Source organism: Bubalus kerabau, chromosome 16 (assembly GCF_029407905.1).
Source record: "Bubalus kerabau isolate K-KA32 ecotype Philippines breed swamp buffalo chromosome 16, PCC_UOA_SB_1v2, whole genome shotgun sequence".
Taxonomy (NCBI): Eukaryota; Metazoa; Chordata; class Mammalia; order Artiodactyla; family Bovidae; genus Bubalus; species Bubalus kerabau.
The window spans coordinates 54,912,285-54,936,980 of record NC_073639.1 but is presented as its reverse complement, the minus strand read 5'-3'; the positions used below and the strand labels follow the sequence as shown (position 1 = coordinate 54,936,980).

The 24,696-nt window shown below is 46.6% G+C and overlaps 1 protein-coding gene across 2 annotated transcripts; it reads left to right on the top strand.

Annotated features, from left to right (window-relative positions):
• The first annotated feature begins 242 nt into the window (after positions 1-242).
• BRI3BP (BRI3 binding protein) lies at positions 243-23,520 on the top strand. 2 transcript variants are annotated; one of them, XM_055549673.1, is made up of 4 exons: positions 243-598; positions 12,709-12,811; positions 20,420-20,503; positions 20,903-23,520. In XM_055549673.1, the coding sequence occupies exons 1-4, from the start codon at positions 395-397 to the stop codon at positions 21,322-21,324; spliced, it is 813 nt and encodes a 270-aa protein (XP_055405648.1). In that variant the 5' UTR covers positions 243-394; the 3' UTR covers positions 21,325-23,520. The 2 variants fall into 2 exon arrangements, with proteins under 2 accessions (XP_055405648.1, XP_055405649.1); XM_055549674.1 differs by lacking the exon at positions 20,420-20,503 and having other exon boundaries at positions 244-598.
• The last annotated feature ends 1,176 nt before the right edge of the window (positions 23,521-24,696 follow it).

The window sequence follows — 24,696 nt, the reverse complement described above, 5'->3', positions numbered from 1 at the left end:
CTGTTGGGGCTGTTTCACCTCTAAAATCTTGGGTTGCTTTTTATAGAAAAGTTTAAGATAAAGTTTTGGGTTTTTTTAAAAGAAAGATTTAAAGGCCCACCAGGTCACAGAGGGCTTGCGGGGGGAGGGCGGCGTGGAGATCGGTAACCTGCCAGCTGTCCCGCGCTCCCGCCAGGTCCTCCGCAGGTCCCGCGTCCGGGGGCGGGGCAAGGCGTAGGCAGGGCCGTCGCGCCTTTGCGCGCGGGGCGGGGCAGGTGGCGCGGCGGCGGCGGCGCGCGGGCAGAGGTGCGGCGCGCGGCCCCCTAGCGCGCCAACGCGATCCCCGCCGGAGCCGCGGCGTGCCACCGTGCGGCCCTCATCCTTCTTCCTGACCCGACATCCCGCCGGCTCCAGGATGGGCGCGCGCGCTTCGGGAGGACCCCGGGCCCGGACAGGGTTCCTGCTGCTGCTGCTTCTGCTCGGGCTGGTGGCCCCGAGCGCGCAGGGGGCGCGGAGCCGCGGCGGCACCGAGAAGAACAGCTACCGCCGCACGGTCAACACCTTCTCGCAGAGCGTCAGCAGCCTGTTCGGCGAGGACAACGTGCGCGCCGCTCAGAAGGTGGGCGCTGGGCCCGCGCCCGCGGTCACCTTGCCTCGGCCGCCGCGCACCTGGCGCCCAGGGCCCTCCTGGGCCGTGCGCGGCCTCCGGGGCTGCAGGCCGGCCGGGGCTCAGAAAGAGGGAGGCCCGGGTCTGGGGCGGGGGGTCCGGGCCTGCCGCCTGTGGCCCGAGTCGGGCCGGGCCAGCGTCGTGTCTGGGGGCGAGTTCCGGCGCAGGTCTAGTGCGCAGGGCCTCGGCGCGCCCTGTGTTCCATGCGGTACTTCTCCTTGAACCTTGCTCCAGGGGGCACTCGGTCCGGGCCTGCCCTCGGCAACTCTGACGCCGCCGCGCCTCTCATTCATTCATTCAACACGTTTGAATGAGCGCCTACTGTGAGCCAGGCACCGTGGCGGCTGCCCAGGGGGCGCCCTGCTCGCCGGCGCCCTCTCCCCACGCTGCTGCGCTCTCCCCAGCAACCCCGAATTTCCTGTAGCCTTAACGCCGACCCACTTCCCCTGAGCACCTTAGGCCCTCCTCCTTCTGCTTTGAAGATATTTAGGCTTTTTATTACTTTACTGTTATTTTTTTAAGAATGAGAGTAATGCAGTCTGCTCCGTTGCTTTGGCAACCTGGCACAGTAACCCTTTTAAGCACCTACTGTGTTCTGGGCCTCTCACTTGGAGCGTTTTATTTACTTTGGAGCTGTTGAGGAGCCCCTGGCCCCTGGGGATGGTGTTGAGCGCTCCGGAGAAGCCCTTTCTCTCGCTGCTCTGCCCTCGGCAGCTGGGTGAGCCACTGGGGGTTAAAAAGTCCACCGAGCAAGGGGAAGTGAATAAGGGGGACGGTTGCATGTGGTCAGGCGGTTCCTGGAATACAGCCCATACTGTTTCTTCTCTTAAGCGCTTTGCTCTGCACCAGCCCTGGGCTTTTGGAGTGGAGAAAAGTTCCACCTCTGACTGGATGGCTTCAGGCAAGTGGCTTCACTTTTTTGAGGCTCAGTCTCTTTATTCCTTCAATGGGGATAGTAATCATATCCTCTTGTAATTATGAATTGTAGGTCCCTTCTTGGCCCAGAGTCATGGCTGAATCAGTGTCAGATACTGTTGTTAGTTATATTCTGGCCAAGGCTCAAATCTCGGTTGCTTAGCCCTGCTGGCAGCGCTTTCAGGTTTTAAAAAAATGTTTTCTGCTGCTTGAGATGAAGGGGAAAGAAAACATTAAACCCCAAATCAGACTGACTGAACATTCTAAGTGGATGAGATGAAATATAGGTTAATTTGTTAGGAAAGCTGTTAACTTCTGACCGTCCTCTCCTTTGGGTGTTCTGAGAGGCCGTGAAGGTTGTTGGTAATGGGGCGGGGGAATATCTCTTTGTAGCTGGCTACAGAGGGAGAGCATAGAACAACTGAGTGCAGAGAAGTGGCCTCCAGACTGCCTGAGTATGCAGGGTGAATCTGCACCTCCCTCCTGCTGTGTCCCTTAGCCATTTGAAGGCAGAAATCATTTGTTTTACAGCAAAAAGACCTTCCCTTGTGGCTCAACTGGTAAAGAATCCACCTGCAATATGGGAGACCTGGGTTCGATCCCTTGGTTTGGAAGATTCCCTGGAGAAGGGAAAGATTACCTACTCCGGTATTCTGGCCTGGAGATCCCATGGACTTCCATGGGGTCACAAAGAGTTGGACACGGCTAAGCTACTTTCACTCGCTCACAGCAAAAAGAAGTCTGGCCTTTTTGGGGGAGGGTTAAGCACAAGCCACCATGTCTAGGCTGATTATTCTATCTGGGAATCTGAGATTCATAGACATGAAATACAAAGTAGATATTTAGGGGTTCAGATGTGGGTTGGTATCAATAAGACAGCTGTATTCTAGCAAAGTATCTGAGAATCTTGAAATCAGAATTCCTTTCGAGGTAAACCAAGGTTTGTGCTTTCAATAGAGATGACCATAATACTAACTGCTGATAAGTCACTTTAGTCCTGTCCGACTCTGTGTGACCCCATAGACAGCAGCCCACCAGGCTCCCCTGTCCCTGGGATTCTCCAGGCAAGAACACTGGAGTGGGTCGCCATTTCCTTCTCCAGTGCACGAAAGTGAAAAGTGAAAGTGAAGTCGCTCAGTTGTATCCGACTGTTAGTGACCCTATGGACTGCAGCCTACCAGGCTCCTCCATCCATGGAATTTTCCAGGTGGTAAAGAACCCATCTGCTAATGCAGGAGACATGAGAGACATGGCTTCGATTCCTGTGTCAGGAAGATCTCCTGGAGAAGGGAATGGCAACCCACTCTAGTATTCTTGCCTGGAGAATTCCATGGATAGAGGAGCCTGGCAGGCTACAGTCCATGGGGTCGCGTAGAGTCAGAGATGACTGACGCAACTTAGCACGAACATTTGTTTAAAATACACCTCCTTTTTTCTGGCCAAGCATCATGAGGGATCTTAGTTCTCCAACCAGAGATCAAACCCATGCCCCCTGCAGTGGAAGTGCAGAGTTTTAACCACTGAACTGCTGGGGAAATCCATGCCTTTTTTTTTTTAAAGATCCAATTGGCTTTAATCAGCAATTTGTGAATTGGGCAACATCCTTTCTAGCATATAAGTGCTCCCTGTTCTAAGTTCTTTTATAAATAGAATAACTCACTTCATCCTTAGAACAGGCCTATAAGGTTGGTACTGTTAATATTTCCATTTTACAGATAGGGAAACTGAGGCACAGAGTGGTAAAGTGACTGGCTTCAGTTCAGCCTGGGTGGCAGAGCCAGGATTTGAATCCAGGCACCATGGGGCTTTCCGGGTGGTGCAGTGGTAAACAATCCACCTGTCAATGGAGGAGATGCAGGTTCGATCCCTGGGTAAGGAAGATCCCCTGGAGTAGGAAATGGCAACCCACTCCAGTATTCTTGCCCGGAGAATCCCATGGAAAGAGGAACCTGGAGGGCTCCAAAGAGTTGGACACGACGGAGTATGCACGCACATATGTACACAGTAGGTCTGGAGTCCACGCTGGTACCTTCACTGGTCTTTTGGTGTCACGACCCTCCCTGAGCCCCTCAATCAGTGCAGCATCCAAAATGAGGCTCCCTAACATTTCCTGTGGAATGTAGCTTAGACCAGCCAGGTTTGGGGAAATTGCTCTGTTAATTATAATTAAAGGAAAACTGAATCTGCTAGCAACTAGTTTTCAACAAGCCAGACCTTCTTAGTGGGTTGTAAAGTTTGAGGGTATTTAATGAAACACTCTATGTTCTATCTAGGAATTGTCTAAAATTAACCCTAGCCCTTCTGGTTCAGAGCCTAGGCCTTGCTCTCCCACAGACTTGGGTTCGAATCCCATCTCTGCTTCTTACTAGCTCTGTGACCTTGGGCTGGTTGCTTGACCTCTGTGTGTCTCCTTTGTGCAAAGGAGATAAATTGGCAGGTTGAATGTGACTCGTCATGGTGTACAATACCAGGCACTGAGTAAGTATTTAGTAAAATGGTAGAAGATATTAGAAGGATTCATCTGGTGTGTGTAGTATAAAGATGTACCCTCATTTAACTAACTCCTCCTGATGGTCCATGTTTTGTTAGTTTCTGACTGGATTGGATTGGCCACTCCAACCCTAGCTGCAGTAAAGGTTTTCCTATCTAAATTTTTGGGAGTGCGCATATACAAGTGCATCTGTAAATTGTTAGAAATTCAATTGCTGAGCCAGAGGGTCTGTGTATTAAAACAATTTTAATTGAAATATAATTAGTGCACTTTTGTGTGTTAAGTATACAGTGAAATGAATTGTCATATACCAAACATGCCCACGTGACCCACATGTCGCACTGGAATTATAGGGGTCCAATCCCCTAGCCCCAAGATAACCTCTCTCCTAACTCTGACAACATAAACTAGCTTTGTCTGCCGTGTCCTTTATGCACAGTTCCAGTTCATATACATTTTGAGTACTGAGAGGCGTTACTGAAATGTTTACCAGTTATACCAGTTTCCATTCCTGTCATATATGTGAGGGCTGTTTTCCAACACCTCTCCAACGAGGTGTCAGTAAACTATTTGGTTTTATTATTTTATTGTGAGATAGACGATCTTTTTACTTTTTCGGAATCCAGTGGCATCTTTACTGGGAACTGATTTTTGTTTTTCTTTACCATTACTGAAACTGTTAATCTTTTTCTTTTTAAGAGGTTGGCTTTTTTTTTTTTGCTTTGTAAGAAAATATTTCGAGCAGAATAACTTTGACACTTTCCAGTCTTCCCCCCCCCACCAACATTTTAACAGCTTTATTAAGGTGTCATCGACATAGACTACACACATTTAAAGTGGGACAAAAGTGTACGCGTTGGTAAATTTTGACACATGGATACACCCCTGAAAACATGACCATCATCAAAATAATGTTGTCTGACTTTTTCTTTGAAAAGCTGGAAGAATTGAATAAGTTAACAGTGAGACACTCTACCTGGGATAACCATATTCTCCCCAAACTGTTTCTTTTTCTCTACAAACAGACACACATACATTTTTTTTTTTTTTGAAAGTAAATTGTGGACATGATGATATTTTCTCCTCAGTTCAGTTCAGTCACTCAGTCGTGTCCAACTCTTTGCAACCCCATGAATCGCAGCACGACAGGCCTCCCTGTCCATCACCAACTCCCAGAGTTCACTCAAACTCACATACATCGAATTGGTGATGCCATCCAGCCATCTCATCCTCTGTTGTCCCCTTTTCCTCCTGCCCCCAATCCCTCCCAGCATCAGAGTCTTTTCCAATGAGTCAACTCTTTGCATGAGGTGGCCAAAGTACTGGAGTTTGAGCTTTAGCATCATTCCTTCCAATGAACACCCAGGGCTGATCTCCTTTAGGATGGACTGGTTGGATCTCCTTGCAGTCCAGGGGACTCTCAAGAGTCTTCTCCAACACCACAGTTCAAAAGTATCAATTCTTCGGCACTCAGCTTTCTTCACAGTCCAACTCTCACATCCATACATGACCACTGGAAAACCATAGCCTTGACTAGACGGACCTTTGTTGGCAAAGTAATGTCTCTGCTTTTCAATATGCTATCTAGGTGGTCATAACTTTTCTTCCAAGGAGTAAACGTCTTTTAATTTCATGGCTGCAGTCACCGTCTTCAGTGATCAGAACCTAATACCATGGCCCCTTCACCCCAAAACTTAAATTTAGTTCAATAACATTTTGTAATATACAGCCCATATTCACATTTCCTTTATAGCTTAAAAAAAAATACAGCACCCAATCAACAGCTCATTGCAATTGGTTTTAATGCCTCTTTAGTTCCTTTTAATCTATCAAAGTCCCTTTACCTTTTTGGGAATGGGAGTCGGGGGTGCTTTTATGACATTGATGTTTATGTCTTTTTCTTAACAGCTTTATTGAGCTATAATTCAGATACTATACAATTCATTCACTGAAAGTTCAGTGGCTTTTATTATACTCAGCGGGGTTGTACATCACCACATTCTGTACATTTTACCACATTTCTATACATCACCACAGTCAGTTTTGAACATTTTCATCACTCCTCCCCGCCTTAAAGAAACCCTAAATTTCTTAGCGGTCACCTCATCTCCCCAAATCCCTGGCAGCCCATAATCTTCTTTGTTCTTATGGATTTGCGTATGTATTCTGGACATTTCCTGTAAATGGAGTCAGCCAGTAGATGGTCTTTTGCATCTTGCTTCTTTCATGCAACATCATGTTTTCAAGGTTCATCCATTTTGAAGCTTTTGTCAGTATTTCATTCCTTCTTAGGGTTTTCCTTTGATCCATTTATCAGTTAATGGTCATTTGGGTTGTTTCCACTTGTTGGCTACTATGAATAGTGCTGCTCTGAACATTCATGTGCAAGTTTTTCCATGAATATATGTTTATTTTGGAGTACGTACCTAGGCATGGAATTTCTGGGCTTCTCTGGTGGCTCAGACGGTAAAGAATCTGCCTCCAATGCGGGACCCCTGGGTTCCATCCCTGAGTTGGGAAGATCCCCTGGAGGAGGGCATGGCAACCCACTCCAGTATTCTGGCCTGGAGAATTCCATGGACAGTCCATGGGGCCGCAGAGAGTTGGGCAACTGAGTAAGCACACGGCACATGGCAGCTCTGACATCTCAAGGAGTTTCTGTTCAGCTGGACCATTTGACGTTCCCATCAGCAGTAGAGAAGAATTCCAGTTTCTCCCCATCCGCGCCAACATAAGTTCTTGTCTTCCCCACCACCCCTTGGATATATTTAATTCAATTTATTTTTAATTGAAATATAGTCAATTTACAATATTATACTAGATTCAGGTGTACAACCCAATGATTCAATATCTTTGGACTATACACCATTTATAGCTATTATAATAGGATATCAGCTATATTCCCTGTGCTATGCAGTATATTCTTGTGACTTACTTTATACATAGTAGTATCTCTTAGACCTGTACCCCTATCTTGTCCATCCCCCTTCTTCTCTTTCCCTGCTGGTAACGGCTAGTTTGTTCTCTGTATCTGTGAGTCTGCCTCTTTTTCATTATATTCATTACTTTGTTATATTTTTTAGATTCCCTGCAAAGTGTTATCATACAGTAGTTGTCTTTCTCTTTGGCCTTGCCTCACAGCATGTCAGATCCTAGTTCCCCAACCAGGACCTGCACCCCGTGCAGTGGAAGCTCAGAGTTGTAACCACTGAACCACCAGGGACATCTCATTATTTGTCTTTCTCTATCTGATTTATTTCACTAAGCAGAGTACCCTCCAGGTCCATTCAAGTTGTTGCAAATGGTGAAATTTCATTCTTTTTTATGACTGATTAGTATTCTGGTTTGTGTGTGTGTTTATGTATATCACATCTTTCTCCATTCACCTGTTGACGGTTGTCTGTCTTTTTGAGTGTAACCATTCTAGTGGGACTGACATGGTTTCTCCCTGTGGTTTATCTTACTTTTTGGCCTCACCATATATCACATGGTACCTTAGTTACCCAGCCAGGGATCGAACCCCTGCCTCCTGCATTGGAAGCATGGAATCTTAACCACCGGACCACCAGAAAAGTCCCTCTCCCTGTGGTTTTGACACCCAGTTGGTTTTTCAGTTGTCCCATGATGCATCTAATCTGTTTCCTCAGGGTTAGATTGAGGACCTAGCATTCCAGTAAGAATTCTACCTGAGGGCCTTGTGTCTTTAAGAGGGCAGCACGTCAGGACATATGGTGTCATCTAGTCCCATTGCTTTGACCCACCCTCCCAGAGGTGCCTTTTCCCCTTTGTAATTCACTCCTGATCCTCATGTGTGTTCCAGCACTTCAGTTCCCATTAACTTTGTCTTACTTCCTGTTCCTCAGATCCTTAGGCAACCTCTAAACTGCTCCTTTGCTGCTTTTCTTATGAAAATGCTTGGGCGCCAGTTTAAATGTGCTTGGGGGTAATGGGGGTGAGGAGAGTTTAGGACGCCCTCCAGATTTAGGATGGGGTGATGAAATGCTGAGCTGGAGTAATTGTGTCTTCTCCCTTGGACTGGCTGCGGCTGCGGGCCTCCTGAGTTGGCTCACTTGAATCTTTTTCATTTTAGCTTTTCATCCTGAATATTGCCCAGGAAGCACAAAGGGAGAAAGAATCGTATGATGAACCCCTATACCCTTCACCCAGTTTTGACATTCTTATTGTGTCTCTTCCCCCATCCAAAAAATGTTTGAAGCCTGGCATAGTGTTTTAAAACTAATCCAAGACATATTGGTTCACTTTTGAATATTTCAGTCTCCGTCTTTAACAAACAAACATTTTGCAAAAATGTTCTCCACAATACCATCGTCACAGCTCCTGACAATTTTTTAATAACCATCCCAAGTCCATTTTTCTATTTCCCTGACCAACTCAAAACATCTTTATGCAAAAGGAATTGGGATCCAGTTTCCTGACCAGGGATCGAACCTGGGCCACCACTGTGAAAATCCAAATCCTAACCACTAGACCACCAGTGAATGCCCAAGTTTGGTTTGGTTTGGTTTGTTTAATTCTATTATTAAATTTTTGAATTGAGGTATAGTTGATGTACAGTAGTATATGATTGTACAATGCTGTACAGTCTTGATTTCCCGGTGTACAACATTCACACTTTTTATAGGTTATACTTCATTTATAGTTACTATAAAATATTGGCTATATTTTATAGGTTGTAGAAAAAACATACAACCTGTGCCGTTGGTTTGGCTTTTCACCTATTTCTGTGAACTGCTTCAGGCTCTGGGCTTTGCTGAACCTCACCTTAGTCTGTAGGGCTGCCGTGAGGAAGGGCCACAGTCTGGCTAGTTTACCCAGAAATATCATCTGGAAGTTCTGGAAGCTGGAAACCTGAGATCAAGTTGTAAACCAGGCTGCTGCTTTCTGAGGCCTCTCGCTCCATGGCTCATGGATGGCTGTCTTCTCCCTGTGTCCTCACGTAATCTTTTCTCTGTGCATGTCTGTGTCCCCATTTTCTTTTTTTCTTTTTCCTTTCAACAATTTTTTTTATTGGAGTATGGTTGGTTTACAATGTTGAGTTAGTTTCAGGTGTACAGCAGAGATTCAGTTAAACATGGGCGTGGTGGTGCCTGACTCTTTGCAGCCCCTTGGACTGTAGCTCACCAGGCTCCTTTGTCCATGGGATTTCCTGGGCAAGAATAATGGGGTGGGTTCATTTTCTTTCTTTTTTTTAAAAAATTTTTTTCCCCATCAAATGCAGTGTTAACTTTTTTTTTGCCACGCTGCACAGCATGCGGGATCTTAGTTCTCTGACCAGGGACTGAACCCGCGCCCGTAGCACTGACCACACAGAGTTCTAACCACTGGGGGGCCTGCAGGGAAGCCCCCCATCTCTTCTTGTAGGGACCCCAGTCCTGTTGGATCCAGGTCCTCCACATTGGCCTCATTTCACCTTCACTGAGATTTGGAGGAACTCAGTGCTGCCCACAGCACCCCCTCAGGGCTCCTGTGTCTTCACACAGACAGGGAGCCAAGGACTAACTTGCTGGAGCAGAAGCCACAGTGAGCAGTGCCAGCCCCAGGGGGCAGGCACCCACCCAGTCCAAAAGGCCCACGATGAGCCTTTCCATGTATCACCCTTTCCTGCCCCGGCTGGTCTCCAAGGTGGGCCTCACCTTTCCTCTGAGCACAGCCAGGTCCTGTTTGGGCCTGTGGGTTTCCCAACACCTGCCCAAAGACAGTTGTTTGGTGGGAAGGAAATGAATCCCTTTGGAAAGAGGACTGGACCTCCAACCTTACTGGGTGCGCTGGGTTGCCACCCAGCCATCCTCAGATCTGACACAGGCAACCTAAGGGGTCCCCACATCGTTTTTTTTTTTTTTTTAATTTAATATTTATTTATTGGGCTGCACTGGGTCTTAGTTGTGGCACGTGGGATCTTTAGTCGCAGCATTCAAACTCAGTTACGGCATCTGGGATCTAGTTCCCTGACCAGGGAATAAACTCGAGCCCCCTTGCATTGGGAGGAGGGACTCTTATCCACCGGTGGACAGGGAAGTTCCCTAATGTCCATTCTTCCTTAGTCCCATTTTACAGCTGAGAAAACTGAGGCACAGAGAAGGTCAGCGGCAGCAGAAGCTGTAATGTCCCTTCCTCCCAAAATAGCTACTTTTTCACACCCTTTCTAGGGGAGCTGGTGCCCTTGAAAGGCCTGCTAGTTTTTTTCCCAAGTGCCCCAGGGAGTCCTTTCCCTTTTCCTCCACTTGAACAAAATGTAAAAATTGCTACCTATGGACAAATGGGCACAAATTGTGATGCTTTTAAAGAATAACGAGAGGAGGAACAAAGTGTGGAGAACCCTGGAAGGGAATGCTATTTGGCAAGAAAGAGGAATTAAGTACTGATTCACGCTGCCACATGGGTGAAGCCTGACATTATTATTTTGAGTGCAAGAAGCCAGGCACAAAAGGTCACGGATTGCCTGATTTCATTTGTACAGAAAGTCCAGGAAAGGCAAAACCATGGAGACGGGAAGAAGATTAGTGGTTGCCTAGGCTGAGGGGGAGAAGGCGCTGGCAACCCACTCCGGTACTCTTGCCTGGAAACTCCCATGGACAGAGGAGCCTGGTAGGCTGCAGTCCATGGGGTCGCTAAGAGTCGGACATGACTGAGCGATTTCACTTTCACGCATTGGAGAAGGAAATGGCAGCCCATTCCAGTGTTCTTGCCTGGAGAATCCCAGGGACGGGGGAGCCTGGTGGGCTGCCATCTGTGGGGTCGCACAGAGTGGGACACGACTGACGTGACTTAGCAGCAGCAGGCTGAGGGGAGGAGGGAATGAGGAGTGGCTGCAGATGGGGACAAGACTCCTTTTGGGGTGATGAAGATGTTCTAAAATTCAATTATGGGGGATTTTTTAAAAACAACATTGAATCATGCATTTTAAAGACGAGAACTTTATGGTATGGAAATGATACGTCAGTGGAACTCTCTAACAAAAAAAAGAATTATAACTAAACGGACACCAGTGTTTCTTCTCTCCAGGGGATGGTACGTTCTCCAAAATGCCCCCACCATGTACCCCTGTCCAAGAGAGGTCCAGGGACCCTTTTTTCTCCCTGACATAAATACTTCCTTCTGTCATTCCCACATGATTTTTTTTTTTAATGTCAACTGTTCCATTGTTATTATTTTTTACTCTTTCATGTAAAAAATTTTTCTTTTAAAATAGAGATATAATTGAGGACTTCTCTGGTGCTCCAGTGGTTAAGAATCCACCTGCCAATGCAGAGGACATGGGTTCCACCCCTGGTCCAATAAGATTCCACATGCCACATGGCAACTAAGCTTGAGTGCTACAACAAAGATGAAATGCAGCCAATAAATAAATAAAGGAAGTATAGTTGATCTGCAGTGTTACGCTAGTATCCTTCCAGTTTTCAGATAGCAACTTATTGAGGAATAATTCATATATTAATACTATACAGTCCTTCCATTTAAAGTGTATAATTTAGTAGGTGGGGGGTGGGGTCATTTTATCTTTTGGTCACACTGCAGGGCAGGCAGGATCCTAGTTCCCTGACCAGGAATCAAACCCTGGACCCCCTGCATTGGCAGCTCAGAGTCGTCTTATCTTCTGGACCACCAGGAAGTCCCTGTCTGTGCCATTCTTCACCTGGGCATATAAAGGAAGATCCATAAGCGAGTGGTAACAGTGCTGTCTCTGGATGGGGATTCAGGTTGTAGGAAGTGAGACTTTATACCATATCGCTATACCATGCAGCTATACCATGTGTATAGCACATCGCTTAAAGTGATACGAAGCTGCACCTTGTGTTCATACTGGGAGAGCTACTGCAGCCCTCTGAGGCCCCCTGGTCCTTAAAACTGGGATGGAGGTGCGTCTCGATCGTTTGCACGTGCCCGCGACGTGACGATGGGAACAACTGTGAGAACCGCCGTTCTCGCCCTTTAGAATTGCTCCCATGCAGCAGCGCCCAGCCTCCGGGTGAAATAGGTTGGTTGCAACACCTTCACCATTTAGAAAGGAGAATTCAGGCAGGGACTTTGACAAGAGTCAGCAGAGGGCTCTGGGAGTAATCAGAAGTGTAGTGAGCACCTTTGCAGAGGGCTTCTGGCTTCTCCGATGGATCCCTCCACCTGTAGAAAGAAGACCTTTTTTTTTTTTTTTTTAATATTGATAATTTTTGGCTCTGCTGGGTCTTTGTTGCTGCAGGCAGCTCTTCTCTAGTTGCGAGAACTGGGGCTACTCTAGTTGCAGTGTGCAGGCTTCTCATTGCAGTGGCTTCTCTTTTTGCAGAGTACGGGCTCTAGGGCTCCTGGGCTTCAGTTGTTGTGGCACACCAGCTTTGTTGCCCCACAGCATGTGGGATCTTCCCAGACCAGGGATCGAACCCATGTCCCCTGCATTGGCAGGTGGGTTCTCAACCACTGGACCACCAGGGAAGTCCAGGAGGGAGATTTGACCATATTCACTTGGTTCTTGGCGCCCCAAGCTAGTCCTATGCTCCATTAATCCGCAGGGCGATTTGGCCAAGCCCTGGGGCTGGCCTTTGTCACCAGCTGGCTGAGTTTTCTCGTTCAACTGTAACTTGGCCAGACTAGGAAGAAGGAAGCTGTGGCCGAGTTGGTAATGACTTTTCTCTCATTTCTGCAGTTCCTGACAAGGCTAACTGAGAGGTTCGTGCTGGGAGTGGACATGTTTGTGGAAACCGTTTGGAAAGTTTGGGCAGAGCTCTTGGAAGTTCTTGGACTCGACGGTAGGTGTTGGGGGGCATTCATTTGAAGGCAGTGTTTCATTCTGGTGCTTCTCAAATTATAGGAGTGGTATCCAGGATGGGTGGTGCAGGAGAAGACTACAGGGGTGGAGGGGATACAAGAGAACCTATTTTATTATCGTAGTTATGTTTGTAAGTAGCTGGGATTCCCAGATGCTACTTAGAAGGTGTAGGTGGGTATTGCCAACTTGTCTGTCCCTAGGCTTCCCTGTTGGCTCAGATGGTAAAAAATCTGCCTGCAATTCAGGAGACCTGGCTTTAATCCCTGGGTCAGGAAGATCCCCTGGAGAAGGGGATGACAGCCCACTCCAGTAATCTTGCCTGGAGAATCCCATGGACAGAGGAACCTGGTGGGCTACAGTCCATGGGATTGCCAAGAGTCTGACACGACTGTCACTCAGGCAAACCTTGGGGACTGGAGGTGGAGTCTCTGGGTGGTTGGGGTCTGTAACAAACTACTCCAGTTACTCAGACAGGAAGCGATTTAATACAGAGAATGAGGTGCTCACAGAATCATCGGAAGGAGCAATCTGTGATTCCTAGGAAGTCAATGTGCTGGTCCAGGAATTAGGAGGCAGCTGCTGGAACCCTTTGAGTTCAAGCTCATGGCCCTGGTCCAGGCTGCTGCCTCTCTCCAGGAAGCCTGCAGCAATCTGTGTCAGGGTCACCAAGACCACTCCCCCGCCCCCAGGTCCCATGCATCTCTAGAAGGACTCCCAGGACCCAGCATTTGTTGGTACCCTCAGCTGTGATGGTTACAGGGAAGGACACACAGCAGTCAGCAAAGGGAAAGACATGTGGGGTGAAGTCTGGGGAACCAGGCACAGGCTCCCAGAGGTCTCTCCAGGATGGGAGTGGGAGTGTCACACAGGACGCACTTTGTTCCCCATGTGAGGTGTCCTCAACCAGGGACATCCAGTTGAGACTCAGCACCCAGGGTATTTATTGAGGGGCTGGTCATGTAGGTACCCTCTGCCTCATACCTTCTAAATTCCAGACTCCTGGAAGGAAAGCAGATATCAGCGTGAACCACATTGTTTGCAAAACCTCCAGGCCCAGATTGAACTCAGTTCTGACCCTGCCTCCCTGGAGGTAGCATCTGATCCTACGGGTCAAAGGCTTAGTCCCACAGTTGCCCCCACTTCAGACACTCGTCCAGGTTGTCACCAGTGCTTCCGACCGGCTGGTATAGATCAAGAGTACCAATGACCCGTCCCCACCTTGGGTTCAAGTAACTTGCTCGAGCTGCTTGTGGAACCCAGGAAACCTGTTTACTCAGTAGATAACTTCCTTTATGATAGGATGTAATCCAGGAACAGCCAGGTGAAGGAGATGCGTGGGGCAGGGTTTCTGGGCAGGACTCGGAGCTTCCATGGTCCGAGTTCTGTTGACTCATTGGCCACTGGTGATCGATTCAACCTTCACCTCCTCCCAAGAGGTCAGGAGGGTCAATCGAAAGGCTCAACCCTCTAATAACCAAGTTGGTTCCCTTGGCAACCAGCCTACATTTTTTAGAGGCTTTTCAGAACCACCTGATTAACAAACACAGGTATGTGTGAAAGGGGTTGTGAATTATCAAGACACCTTTATTGCTCTTATCACTTAGGAAATTGCAAGGGTTTTAGGAGCCTGTGCCAGAAATGGGGGTGGAGGCCACTTATTTCTTATGCATCCCAGTCTCACACTCCAGAAATCCAAGTTCCCAGATGCTGGCCAAGGGCCCAACTTGCAAACCTTTCTGGAAAGTGGCCTTAGGCCTGCTGGCTGAGCGCTTTCCTGCTTATCTCCTAACAGGGTCCCTTCTCAACAAATCAGCTAGAGTGATTTTTTTTTTTATTACTACTTTTTTGGTTAGTGATTTTAAAAAAACAAAACATAAAAGTCAGATTAAGTCACTCTTGTTAAAACTGCCCAGTGATTTCCTGATGCACTTTCAATTGACAAAGTTCACACCAAGGATGCTGCCTAGCCCCTGGACATACCCAGCTTGATGCCTTCCAGTCTCTGTGTGTTCCCTGCTGGGGACGATCTTCCCAGCCCTTTGCCTGCTCCCGTCTTTCCCATGCTTGGTTCTCTGGTAAATGGCACCTCTTCCAAGCAGCCCCTCCTAACCACCTTGTGTGAGGAACCTCATGCTCAGTTCTCACACTCACATTCTTCCACCTCCTATCCTCCTCCCACGTGTGTGTGTTTGTTACTCATCTCCCCTCTGAGATCCGTGAGCAAGGTCTTGCGTGCCTTCTCCAGGCTGCAACCTTGGCCCCGGCTCTGCCCCTGGTACAAAAAGGCCCATTGTCAGTAAGAGTTGGAGGCCTGTCGGCCCCACTGCTTCACTGCTTTGGTGAATTGAGTTGTGTCCCTCTCCAAAAGTGCCCCTCAAGACCCCCACACCTGTGAATGTGAACTTACTGGGGAATGAAGTCTCTGCAGATGTAATCAAGCTGAGATGAGGTCATCCTAGGTTAGTGTGGGCCTTCAATCCAACGTCTGGTGTCCTTATAAGAAGACGAAGGGACTTCCTTGGTGGTCCAATGGATGAGACTCCGAGCTCCCAATGCAGGGGTCCCCGGTTTGATCCCTGGTCAGGGAACTGGATCCCACATGCCGAATCTAAAGATCACGCATGTCCCAATGAAGATCGAAGATCCCGTATGCTGCAACTGAGACCTGACGCAGCCAAATAATAAATAAAAATATTTTTTAAAAAGAGGGAAATTTGGACAGAGACACAGACACACAGAGATGATGGCCATGTGAATGTGAAAACGGAGACAGAGAAGGAGGGGTGCAGTCAATGAGCCAGGGACCAGCTGGAGCCACTTGAGTCAGAAGGGGCAGGGAGAGAGCCTCCCCTGGAGCTTTAGCTGGAGTGCAGCCCCACCCACACCTTGACTTCAGAATTCTGGCCCCCAGAACAGTGAGGCTCCATTCCTGTTGCTTGAAGCCACCACGTCTGGTCATTTGTTACAGAAGCCCGAGGAGACCAATATACTCTCTGAGTTCCACGCACCGTCTCTTTGAATCCACCCACCACCCCCAACCCTCTCCATTGGCCCTGACATTCCCACCTTACAGATCAGAGACCGAGGCCTTGGAGTTGAGCTGGCTGCTGGCCCAAACCCATACCCTGGTACGCGCCCACTGTCATCCCCCCCATCCCTGGGAACCCACCCTCCGGCTTTGAACCACCGAATTCAGTCTCTGAGAGGCCTTAGGCAGAGAATCAGAGGCAGCAGCATCGCCATTTGAGAGGCTGCTGTGCAGCTCCAAGCCCCCTGGGGCTACGGAGGGCCCCTCCTGGGACTCCGGCTGAGTCAACACGGAACCTGGCTCCTGCAATTGAGTGCAATCCCGCTTGGAATCCATTTTCACCGCCTGCCCAGATCATTAAACTCTCGGTATTTCCATCCCTGACCAATGAGCCCTGGAGAAACAAACCTGACTGCAAGAAATTGCACTTGGCTTGAAATGAAAGACTGGAGTCAAGTCAGCCTCCTGGTCGGGGAACTAGATCCCACATGGTAAAACTAAAGATCCCGCATGCTGCAGTGAAGATCAAAGATCAAAGAGTTCTTCCACAGCCAAGAGGCCCTGAATACTCATGTTCATGAGAAGGGTGGCTGGCACATTCGGAGGTGAAAGAACTCACTTCTGCGTTGTGGTATTTTTCCCCTTGATGCATTAAGTTCCAAAACATCTGAAGACCTCTGGAGTCTGTGTCTTACCCTGAGATGTTTGAAGGTGTAAAAGGTTTTGCAGGAAACTGGACTCCAGAGTTGGATTTTCTGGTACAGAATGCATCCATGAGCATAATCCTTTAATTGCCTGCTTCGGAATGTTTCAAGGTACTGGTTAAAATGGCAAGTCCTTAGCCTGGAGTGGTTCCGTAGAAATAGAATGCCAGCCACATATGTGACATTAAACGTTCTAATTGCCACGTTAAAAAGGTAAAAAGAAACCAGTGGAATGAATAAGGTGTTTTGGTTAACCCAATAGATTAAAAATATTGCCATCTTGGTACTTCTCTGGAACCTGCACGCTTCCACTGGAGGGAGTGTGGGTTTGATACAAGCCACCAGCACAGCCACAAGAAAAAAAAAGTGTCATCTCATCTTGGAATCGATAGGAAATTATTAACGAGGTGTCTTACATTTTGGGGCATACGAATGTCTTGGAAATCTAGTCTGTATTTGGCCCAGCACATCTCAGTTCACACTTGCCATGTTTCCCGGGCTCAGTGTCCACCATAATGACAGCACGGTTAGCTCCACCCTTGATCTCCTGGCTGAAGACACTTTTCTGGGAAATAGCATCCAGAGTCAGAAGGAAGGATTTCAGTCTCCCATCGTCAAGTTGTTGACTTTCTCTGAAGCCTTGGAGCCCTTGTGACATTGTGACAAAACGGGGGAAGTAGGGATTCCTTTTGGAGGCTGCCTCAGGACAGGGCAGGGACTGGGTGGCTCTGTCAGCCAGACTCTACCTTGGAATACCGGCTCCACTGTGCCCTAGGCGTGCGACTGAAAAAGGTTCCTGGACCAAATTCCAAAGTGTGTGTGTGTGTGTGTGTGTGTGTGTGTGTGTGTGTGTGTGTAGGCTTCCCCCCACCAGCTAGCAATGTGCAGATACCATGGGGTGACAGAGAATTCAACTCAGTTCTGACACTGTCTACCTAGAGGCAGAATCAGACTCCACAGGCAAAGGACTCAGTCCCACAAGACCACCCTCCACTTCCGATGCCCAGCATGAGTCCAGGTCATCACCCGTGCTTCTGAGCAACCGGCTGCAAACTAGCAGTTCCCATGACCTCCTTCTCCTGCTCAGTTAATTTGCTAGAGCAGGGACTTCCTTGGTGGTCCAGTGGCTAAGAGTCTGCACTTTCTCTGCAGAGGGTAAGGGTTCAATCCCTGGTCAGGGAACTAGATCCTACATGCTGCAACTAAGTTTGCCTGCCACAACTAAAGATTTTGCATTCTTCAATGAAAATCGGAGATTCCCTGTGCCACAGCTAAGGCCCAGTGCAGCCAAATAAGTAAATAAAAATATATTTTTAAGAAACATGGAGCTTAAAACAGTATAGTATTGGCATAAAAACAGACACATAGACCAGTGGAGCTGAGAAATAAAGTCATGCACATAGGGTTAGCTGGTATTTGACAAAGCCAAGCATGCTTAACGGAGGAAAGACAATGTCTTCAGTAAGTGGTGCTGGGAAAACATTCACATGTAAGAGAATGGAATTAGATCTGTTTCACACCACTCATAAAAATTAACTTGAAACGGATTAAAGACTTAAATGTGAGACCAGAAACCATAAAACTCCTGGAAGAAAACAAGCAGTCAGCTCTTTGACCTTGTCCTTGGCAGTGATTTTCTGGATTTGACACCAAAAGCAAAAATAAACAAGCGGGACTACATCAAGTAGAGAGTTTCTGCACATCCAAAGAAACGATCAACAAAATGAACTTACAGAATGGAAAAATATTTGCAAACATATCTGTTAAGGAGTTTATATCCAAAATAGATAAAGAACTCACATAACTCAATAGCAAAAAAAAAGAAAAAAAAAAAAAGGACAAAAGGGAATTCCCAGATGGTCTAGCGGTTAGGACTCTGAGCTTTCACTGCCGAGGGTGCGGGTTCAATCCTTGATCAGGGAACGGAGATCTCGCGTGCTACATGGTGTAGCCAGGAAAAGAAAAGGGTGGGGGGATGACAAGGGGCCTGGATAAACATTGTTTCCAAAAAAAGGAAACACATGAATATGAATGTTTTCATATTTATGAAAAAAAGGAAACATATTCCTTCTATATGAATGGTCAACAGGTACATGAAAAGGTACTGTATTACCAGTAATTCAGCATTGCTAGTCATTAGGGAAATGCAAATCAAAACCACAGTGAAATGTTAATTTGGTTATTAGAATGACTGTTATCAAAAAGATAAGAGAGAACAAATGTTGCTGAGGATGTGGAGAAGTTGGAACCCTTGGGCCCTGTTGGTGGGAATGTAAATTAGTCCACCACTGTGGAAAACAGTATGGAGGTTCCTCTTAAAAGCAGAGAACTTCTCTGGTGGTGCAGTGGATAAGAATCTGCCTGCCAGTGCAGGGGACACAGGTTCCATCCCTGGTCCGAAAAGATTCCACATGCCTTGGAGCAACTAAGCCAGTGGGCCACAACTACCAAAGCCCACATGCCCTGTAGCCTGTGCTCTGCAACAAGAGAAGGCACCACGATGAAAAGCCCGCACACTGCAGCCCAAGAGGAGTCCCCGCTCGCCACAGCCAAAGAAAGCTTGCATGCAGCATCCGAGATCCAGCACAGCCAAAAATAAATCAGTAAAATTAAAAAAAAAATTAAAAGTAGAACTACCATACGATCCAGCAGTTCTACTTCTGGGAATATATCTGAAGGAAACAAAAATACTACATCAAAGAAATAACTACACCATCACTGCCAGCCCCCACCCCACCCTGTCCCTGGCCATGTGCATTGCAGCATTACTTAGAATAGCTAGGACATGGAATCAACCTAAGTGTTCACTGACAGGTAAATGGATAAAGCAATTTTGGTGTGTCTATATACGATGGAGTATTCTTCAGCCATAAAACAGGAAATCCTACCATTTGCAACCACATGGATGGACCTTGAGGGCATTAAGCTAAGTGAAATAAGTCAGAGAAAAGCAGATACTGTATAATCTCACTTATATATAGAATCTTAAAAAAAAAAAAAGACTCATAAATTGAGAGATCAGATTTGTGGTTGCCAGAGACAGTGAATGGAAAATAGGGGAATTGGAGGAAGATGGTAAAGAGGTACAAACTGCAGTTACAGGATAAATGAATCCTGGGGGTGTAATGTGCAGTGTGATGCCTGTATTTAACCCTGCTGTGCAGTATAGTTGAAATTTATTAGAGTTAGGAGATCCTCAAAGTTCTCGGGAAAAGGAAAACATTTTTTTTCTATCTGTGAGATGATGGACATTTTTCTGTTTTGCTTATATATTTTTAATTGCAACACATTTGCTTTACACTATTGTGGAGATGATGGATAGTAACAAAACTGATTTTGATCATTTCACAATATAAGTCAAGTCATTCTGTATACCATGAACTTAAATAGTGCTGTATGTCAGTTATGTCTCAATAAACAAGGGAGAGAAAGTTGCATGCTGAAGTATGATGTGTGCCTCTTTCGAAGGGTTTGATTTAAAAAAAAGGGGGGATTATGTGACTAGAGATGGAGCAAAATGTTAACCGTTGTTAAACCTAGATGATTTCGATAGGAGTATTTATATTATCATCCTTTTAACTTTTCTGTTTGAAAATTTTCTTAAGTCGGGCACACAGAAGATGCATGTTCTTCATTTCACTCCATTCTTAAGATGGAACTTCATGTGTGGGTACCAGTTACGATTAGGTTTGGCTGTGAGTAACAGAGACCCCCAAATTACAGCAGCTTATACAAGATGGAAGCTTATATTTCTCTTATGTGAAAAGTTCACAGGTAGGTGGCTAGGCAGGTAGGTGGCTTTGCAGCACATTCTCCTCAGGTCCGAGGCCCCTTCCATCTTATTGCTCCCCAATAGGTGACTTCCCTTCCCTCATGACCCAAGACAGCTGCTCCTATACCAGCCATCGCATCCACATTCCAGCAGGCAGAAGAAGAAGAGGTAAAGGGCCTATTCCCACTACTTTTAGGAAGCCATCCCAAAACATTTCTGCCCACCTCTCCTTGACCAAAACTTAGTTATGTAGCTAGCTTCAAGGGAGGCTGGGAAACACCCTTCTCCTAGGCAGCTGTGTGCCCAGCCTAATGCTGGGTATGGAAGACAGGAAGGAAGGCAGCTGAAGGCCAGTGTGCAGGCTCTGCCCTACCTGAAAAGTATTTTAAACCCATGATAGAACAGTGTTGCCCTGTCTTCTCCCAGGGTTCTATACCCAGGCAGCCAGCTTTAGTTTCTCAGGGTGTGGAAGAGGCCCAGCCAGTGAGCTGAGCCACCCAGCCCAGCTCACAGAGAAGCCCCTTGACTCCCTGTAACCAGCCACTGTCCCTCTGTTCTGTCCTGCAGTCTCGAACCTGTCCCAGTACTTCAACCCCAGCTCGGTGGCCAGCAGCCCCGCCCGGGCCCTCCTGCTGGTGGGTGTCGTTCTCCTGGCCTACTGGTTCCTGTCTCTGACCCTGGGCTTCACCTTCAGCGCCCTGCACATGGTGTTTGGCCGCTTCTTCTGGGTGGTACGGGTCATTCTGTTCTCCATGTCCTGCGTGTACATCCTGCACAAGTATGAGGGCGAGCCTGAGAATGCTGTGCTGCCCTTGTGTTTCGTGGTGGCCATCTACTTCATGACTGGGCCCATGGGCTTCTACTGGCGAGGCGGCCCCAGTGGCCCCAGCATGGAGGAGAAGCTGGAACAACTGGAGAACCAGGTCAGACTGCTCAACATCCGCCTCACCCGTGTGCTGGAGAGTCTTGACCGCCCCAACAGCAAGTGACAACCAGCCAGCCGGCCGGCTCCCCCTCCACCAGCGCCCTCTCTCCGGAAACAAAAAAGAAGAAGAAAAAAAAGAACGCCAAACCCAAAACAATCTTAATAAACATGCCTGAGCAAGAGAGGGGCGCTTTGTGAGGGTGTTTCCGGCCACGTGTCAACTCTTAGGACATCTTCCGGGAGGAATTGACAAGATCGTTGTTGTAGGACTACCCACCAAGTGTCATTAGTGGAAACAAATATTTTTTAAACAAAGGATATAACCATATTAGCTGTACAGTAAGAGAAGTTTATCTGTGCATAGAGCATAAAGTTAATTTTTTCAAGCATTTAAATACATCTTTTGTAAGGTTTTTTAATAAAGGCAGATTGAGTTGAGTTTATTAAAACTTTACACAGAGGGGAAGAAATTGCTAATTCGACCTTTTGGGAAAGTTTCAAGGCAAGTGTTTGCTTTTGCAGCACAGGGATTGGTGGGTGAGGTCTGTGTGCATTCTTTTCATGTTCCAAAGCTGTGACCTTCATTTCATGTTTTTGGTTGATGTTGATTTGATGAATCGTGTTGCTTCTGAATGTGGACTCTTGGGTTTCAAGGTTGGAACTCAATGTCTTTGAGATCCTCGATGATTCAACCAAGCCCCCATCAATCGGATTTCTGAATGAAGAAGTCATTATTTGTAGAAAACCTAAGATTCCCTCTCCTTTCTGTACTTTGATGTATTTTAACCTCCACATTTTCTAAAGGAAAATTCAAGAACCAGACAAAGAAATATCATTGGAGTTTGATACCAAGAACTGCCTGAGTGAGCATCGAAGCTCATTCAGGTATCTAATTTGAGTCCTAATTTTACCATTGGCCAGCTAGGGGCATATAGGAAAGCTACACTCTCCAGGGTTTTTTGTATACTTATTTCATTTTGGTTTTTGGTTGACTCAGGACCTTAGAAGGAAAATCAACCATAGCAGCTAATAACCTTTCAAGTCTGTTGCTGCTTATAAAGCATTCTCAGGAACAATAAGCAGAAACCCACAAGACTTGGCGAAGGTACGATTTATTCTATCTGAAATTTTTACAATATATGTGTTAGGTGCTTTTGGTTTGGAATCTGTGGTGGCTTCATTGTAGGTGGTCTCTAGTGGTGAAGAGAACTACCTGGGGGGCAGACAGCTGTGGGGGTCCTGAACAAAGTGGGCTTTGCAAGGCTTGGATCAGGCACTAGTGGAGATGCCCCTTTCTGGGTACCAAACAAGCGCAGGAAATCAAGGAAAGGATGACCCAGGTTTTGCTACTAGGCTTCATGACTGTCTCCATCGGCCTTCCTTGCTCACCTGTGTATCCTGGCAGCCCTCTCACAGAGCCCCTGTACACAGGTTTGCAGAGACCCCTGTCAAATAGGGTAGAACCAAGACTTTCTGGTCCAGGTATCCTTTCAGAGAAAACTCAGCTGCCTGCCAGCTCTTCCTGTGCTGCTTTATTTGAGGTTGCAAGTACCTGGAAAAGAGAAGCAGATGTTTTTCAAGAATGTTTATGAAACTTCTGTTTTTAAGGTGCACATTAACAGGACCCAAACTCGCTTGCATTTGCAGCTCACTTCTTGAAATTATGTACATGTCCTCTAGAATTTGCTTGGGCAAATCTTTATCCATGGGCATTGGAAACCCCTTGGTTTCTGCATTGAAGCCGTTCCAGTTTTGTCAATGGCACCTCACTCCAGTACTCTTGCCTGGAAAATCCCACGGACGGAGGAGTCTTGTAGGCTGCAGTCCATGGGGTCGCTAAGAGTCGGACACGACTGAGTGACTTCACTTTGACTTTTCACTTTCATGCATTGGAGAAGGAAATGGCAACCCACTCCAGTACTCTTGCCTGGAGAATCCCATGGACGCAGGAGCCTGGTGGGCTGCCATCTATGGGGTCGCACAGAGTCGGACATGACTGAAGCGACTTAGCAGCAGCAGCAGCAGCAGATACTTAGAGACAGATCTGTTTTCACACAGGGTATAGAGAACTCCAGGGAGGTCATGTTTGCCTTCTTTCCCCTTGTGCATTTGGCTTCTATGTTTCTGGCATGTTTGGGTGTTTGCTTTGCTCATGTTAGGCAGTGGGATAATTGACATTCTCTGCACAAAGATTTTAAGTTTTAAATTACTGTGTGGGTACAACATCCACCCTTCTCTCCTCCACCCTCACAGCTGGAAACCTGAAGGAACTGTGCTGTCTTGAGACCCTGGCAGAAAAATCATTTTAACTTCTAGTAAATTGAGGAAGGCTCACATATTTGAGTACTGGTAGACTGAGGCCTCATCATCAACTGGAAATTATTGTTAAGAATATATACACCTTGGGATTTCCCTGTGGCCCAGGGGTTAAGAATCTGCCTGGCAATGCAAGGACATGGGTTCAATTGCTGGTCCAGGAAGATTCCACATGCTGTGAGGCGACTAAGCCCATGTGCCGCAATTAAGACACAATGCAACCAAATATGTGAATAAATAAATATTAAAAATAATATGCACCTTGTTTTCTGGATTGGCTAAGTGTAGGCTATGAAGCCAATTGAACAATCTGATACACCCAAATGAAAGATGTCTTTATTTTTAACAAAAGTTAATTAGTTGCTTAAGAGTATCACTTCAGGGTAGAATAGTCCTTGAAATTCTGATGGAAGTCACGGAGGTTAGATATGTGTAACTCCTGTCTTTTAATGCATAAATTCAACTTTTGCTTGGACGTCCTCTTATCCTCAGATAGTTTGGTTTTTTTTTTTTTCTTCTTTCCATGGAAGCTTGTAGGATAATTGACCTCCCCCAGGACCCCTCATCTCCTTTTTTCTCTCTTTTTGTACATGAGAAATGTATTTTTGTATCATATCTCATACCTTGAAGAGAATTTTTTTTTTATATCTTCAGGGCTGTAGAATATATTAGTGTAACATCATTCAATGTGATATGAAAACATCCCGACGAAAACTACTGTGAATCTCTCTTATAGTTAAAACTCAGTTTTTTAGATATCTTCAAGTTCATCAGTGTTAATTTCCCAATGCTTCAATATCACAGTAAATACCAAGAGCAGAAAAGAGCCCAGAAAAGAAAAAGAATCTGTTATCTCCACCTTGCTGGATTTCCGTGGATATTTTGGGATCAATGTTTGGAGCAATCTCTTCCTTGACATCCTGGCAAAGATGCTTTTGTGGCACATCAGCCTTTCATATTTTCCATTTTTGTATTTTCCAATACCAATCAGCATTACTTGCCTTCTGGGGATTTTTTTGGTTTGCTTCCTTTTTTTTTTTTCCCCAACCCCATATCATTTCTTGTAGCAAAATGCAACAACAGAATTTCCTGAAAGCTGGCCTTGTGAATTGTGCCAGGG

Coding starts and splice junctions, on each gene's coding strand:
- BRI3BP (XM_055549673.1), top strand. CDS start 395: ATGGGCGCGCGCGCTTCGGGAGGACCCCGGGCCCGGACAGGGTTCCTG. Junction 599..12,708: donor ACGTGCGCGCCGCTCAGAAG/GTGGGCGCTGGG, acceptor TCATTTCTGCAG/TTCCTGACAAGGCTAACTGA. Junction 12,812..20,419: donor GGAAGTTCTTGGACTCGACG/GTAGGTGTTGGG, acceptor GCTCCCCAATAG/GTGACTTCCCTTCCCTCATG.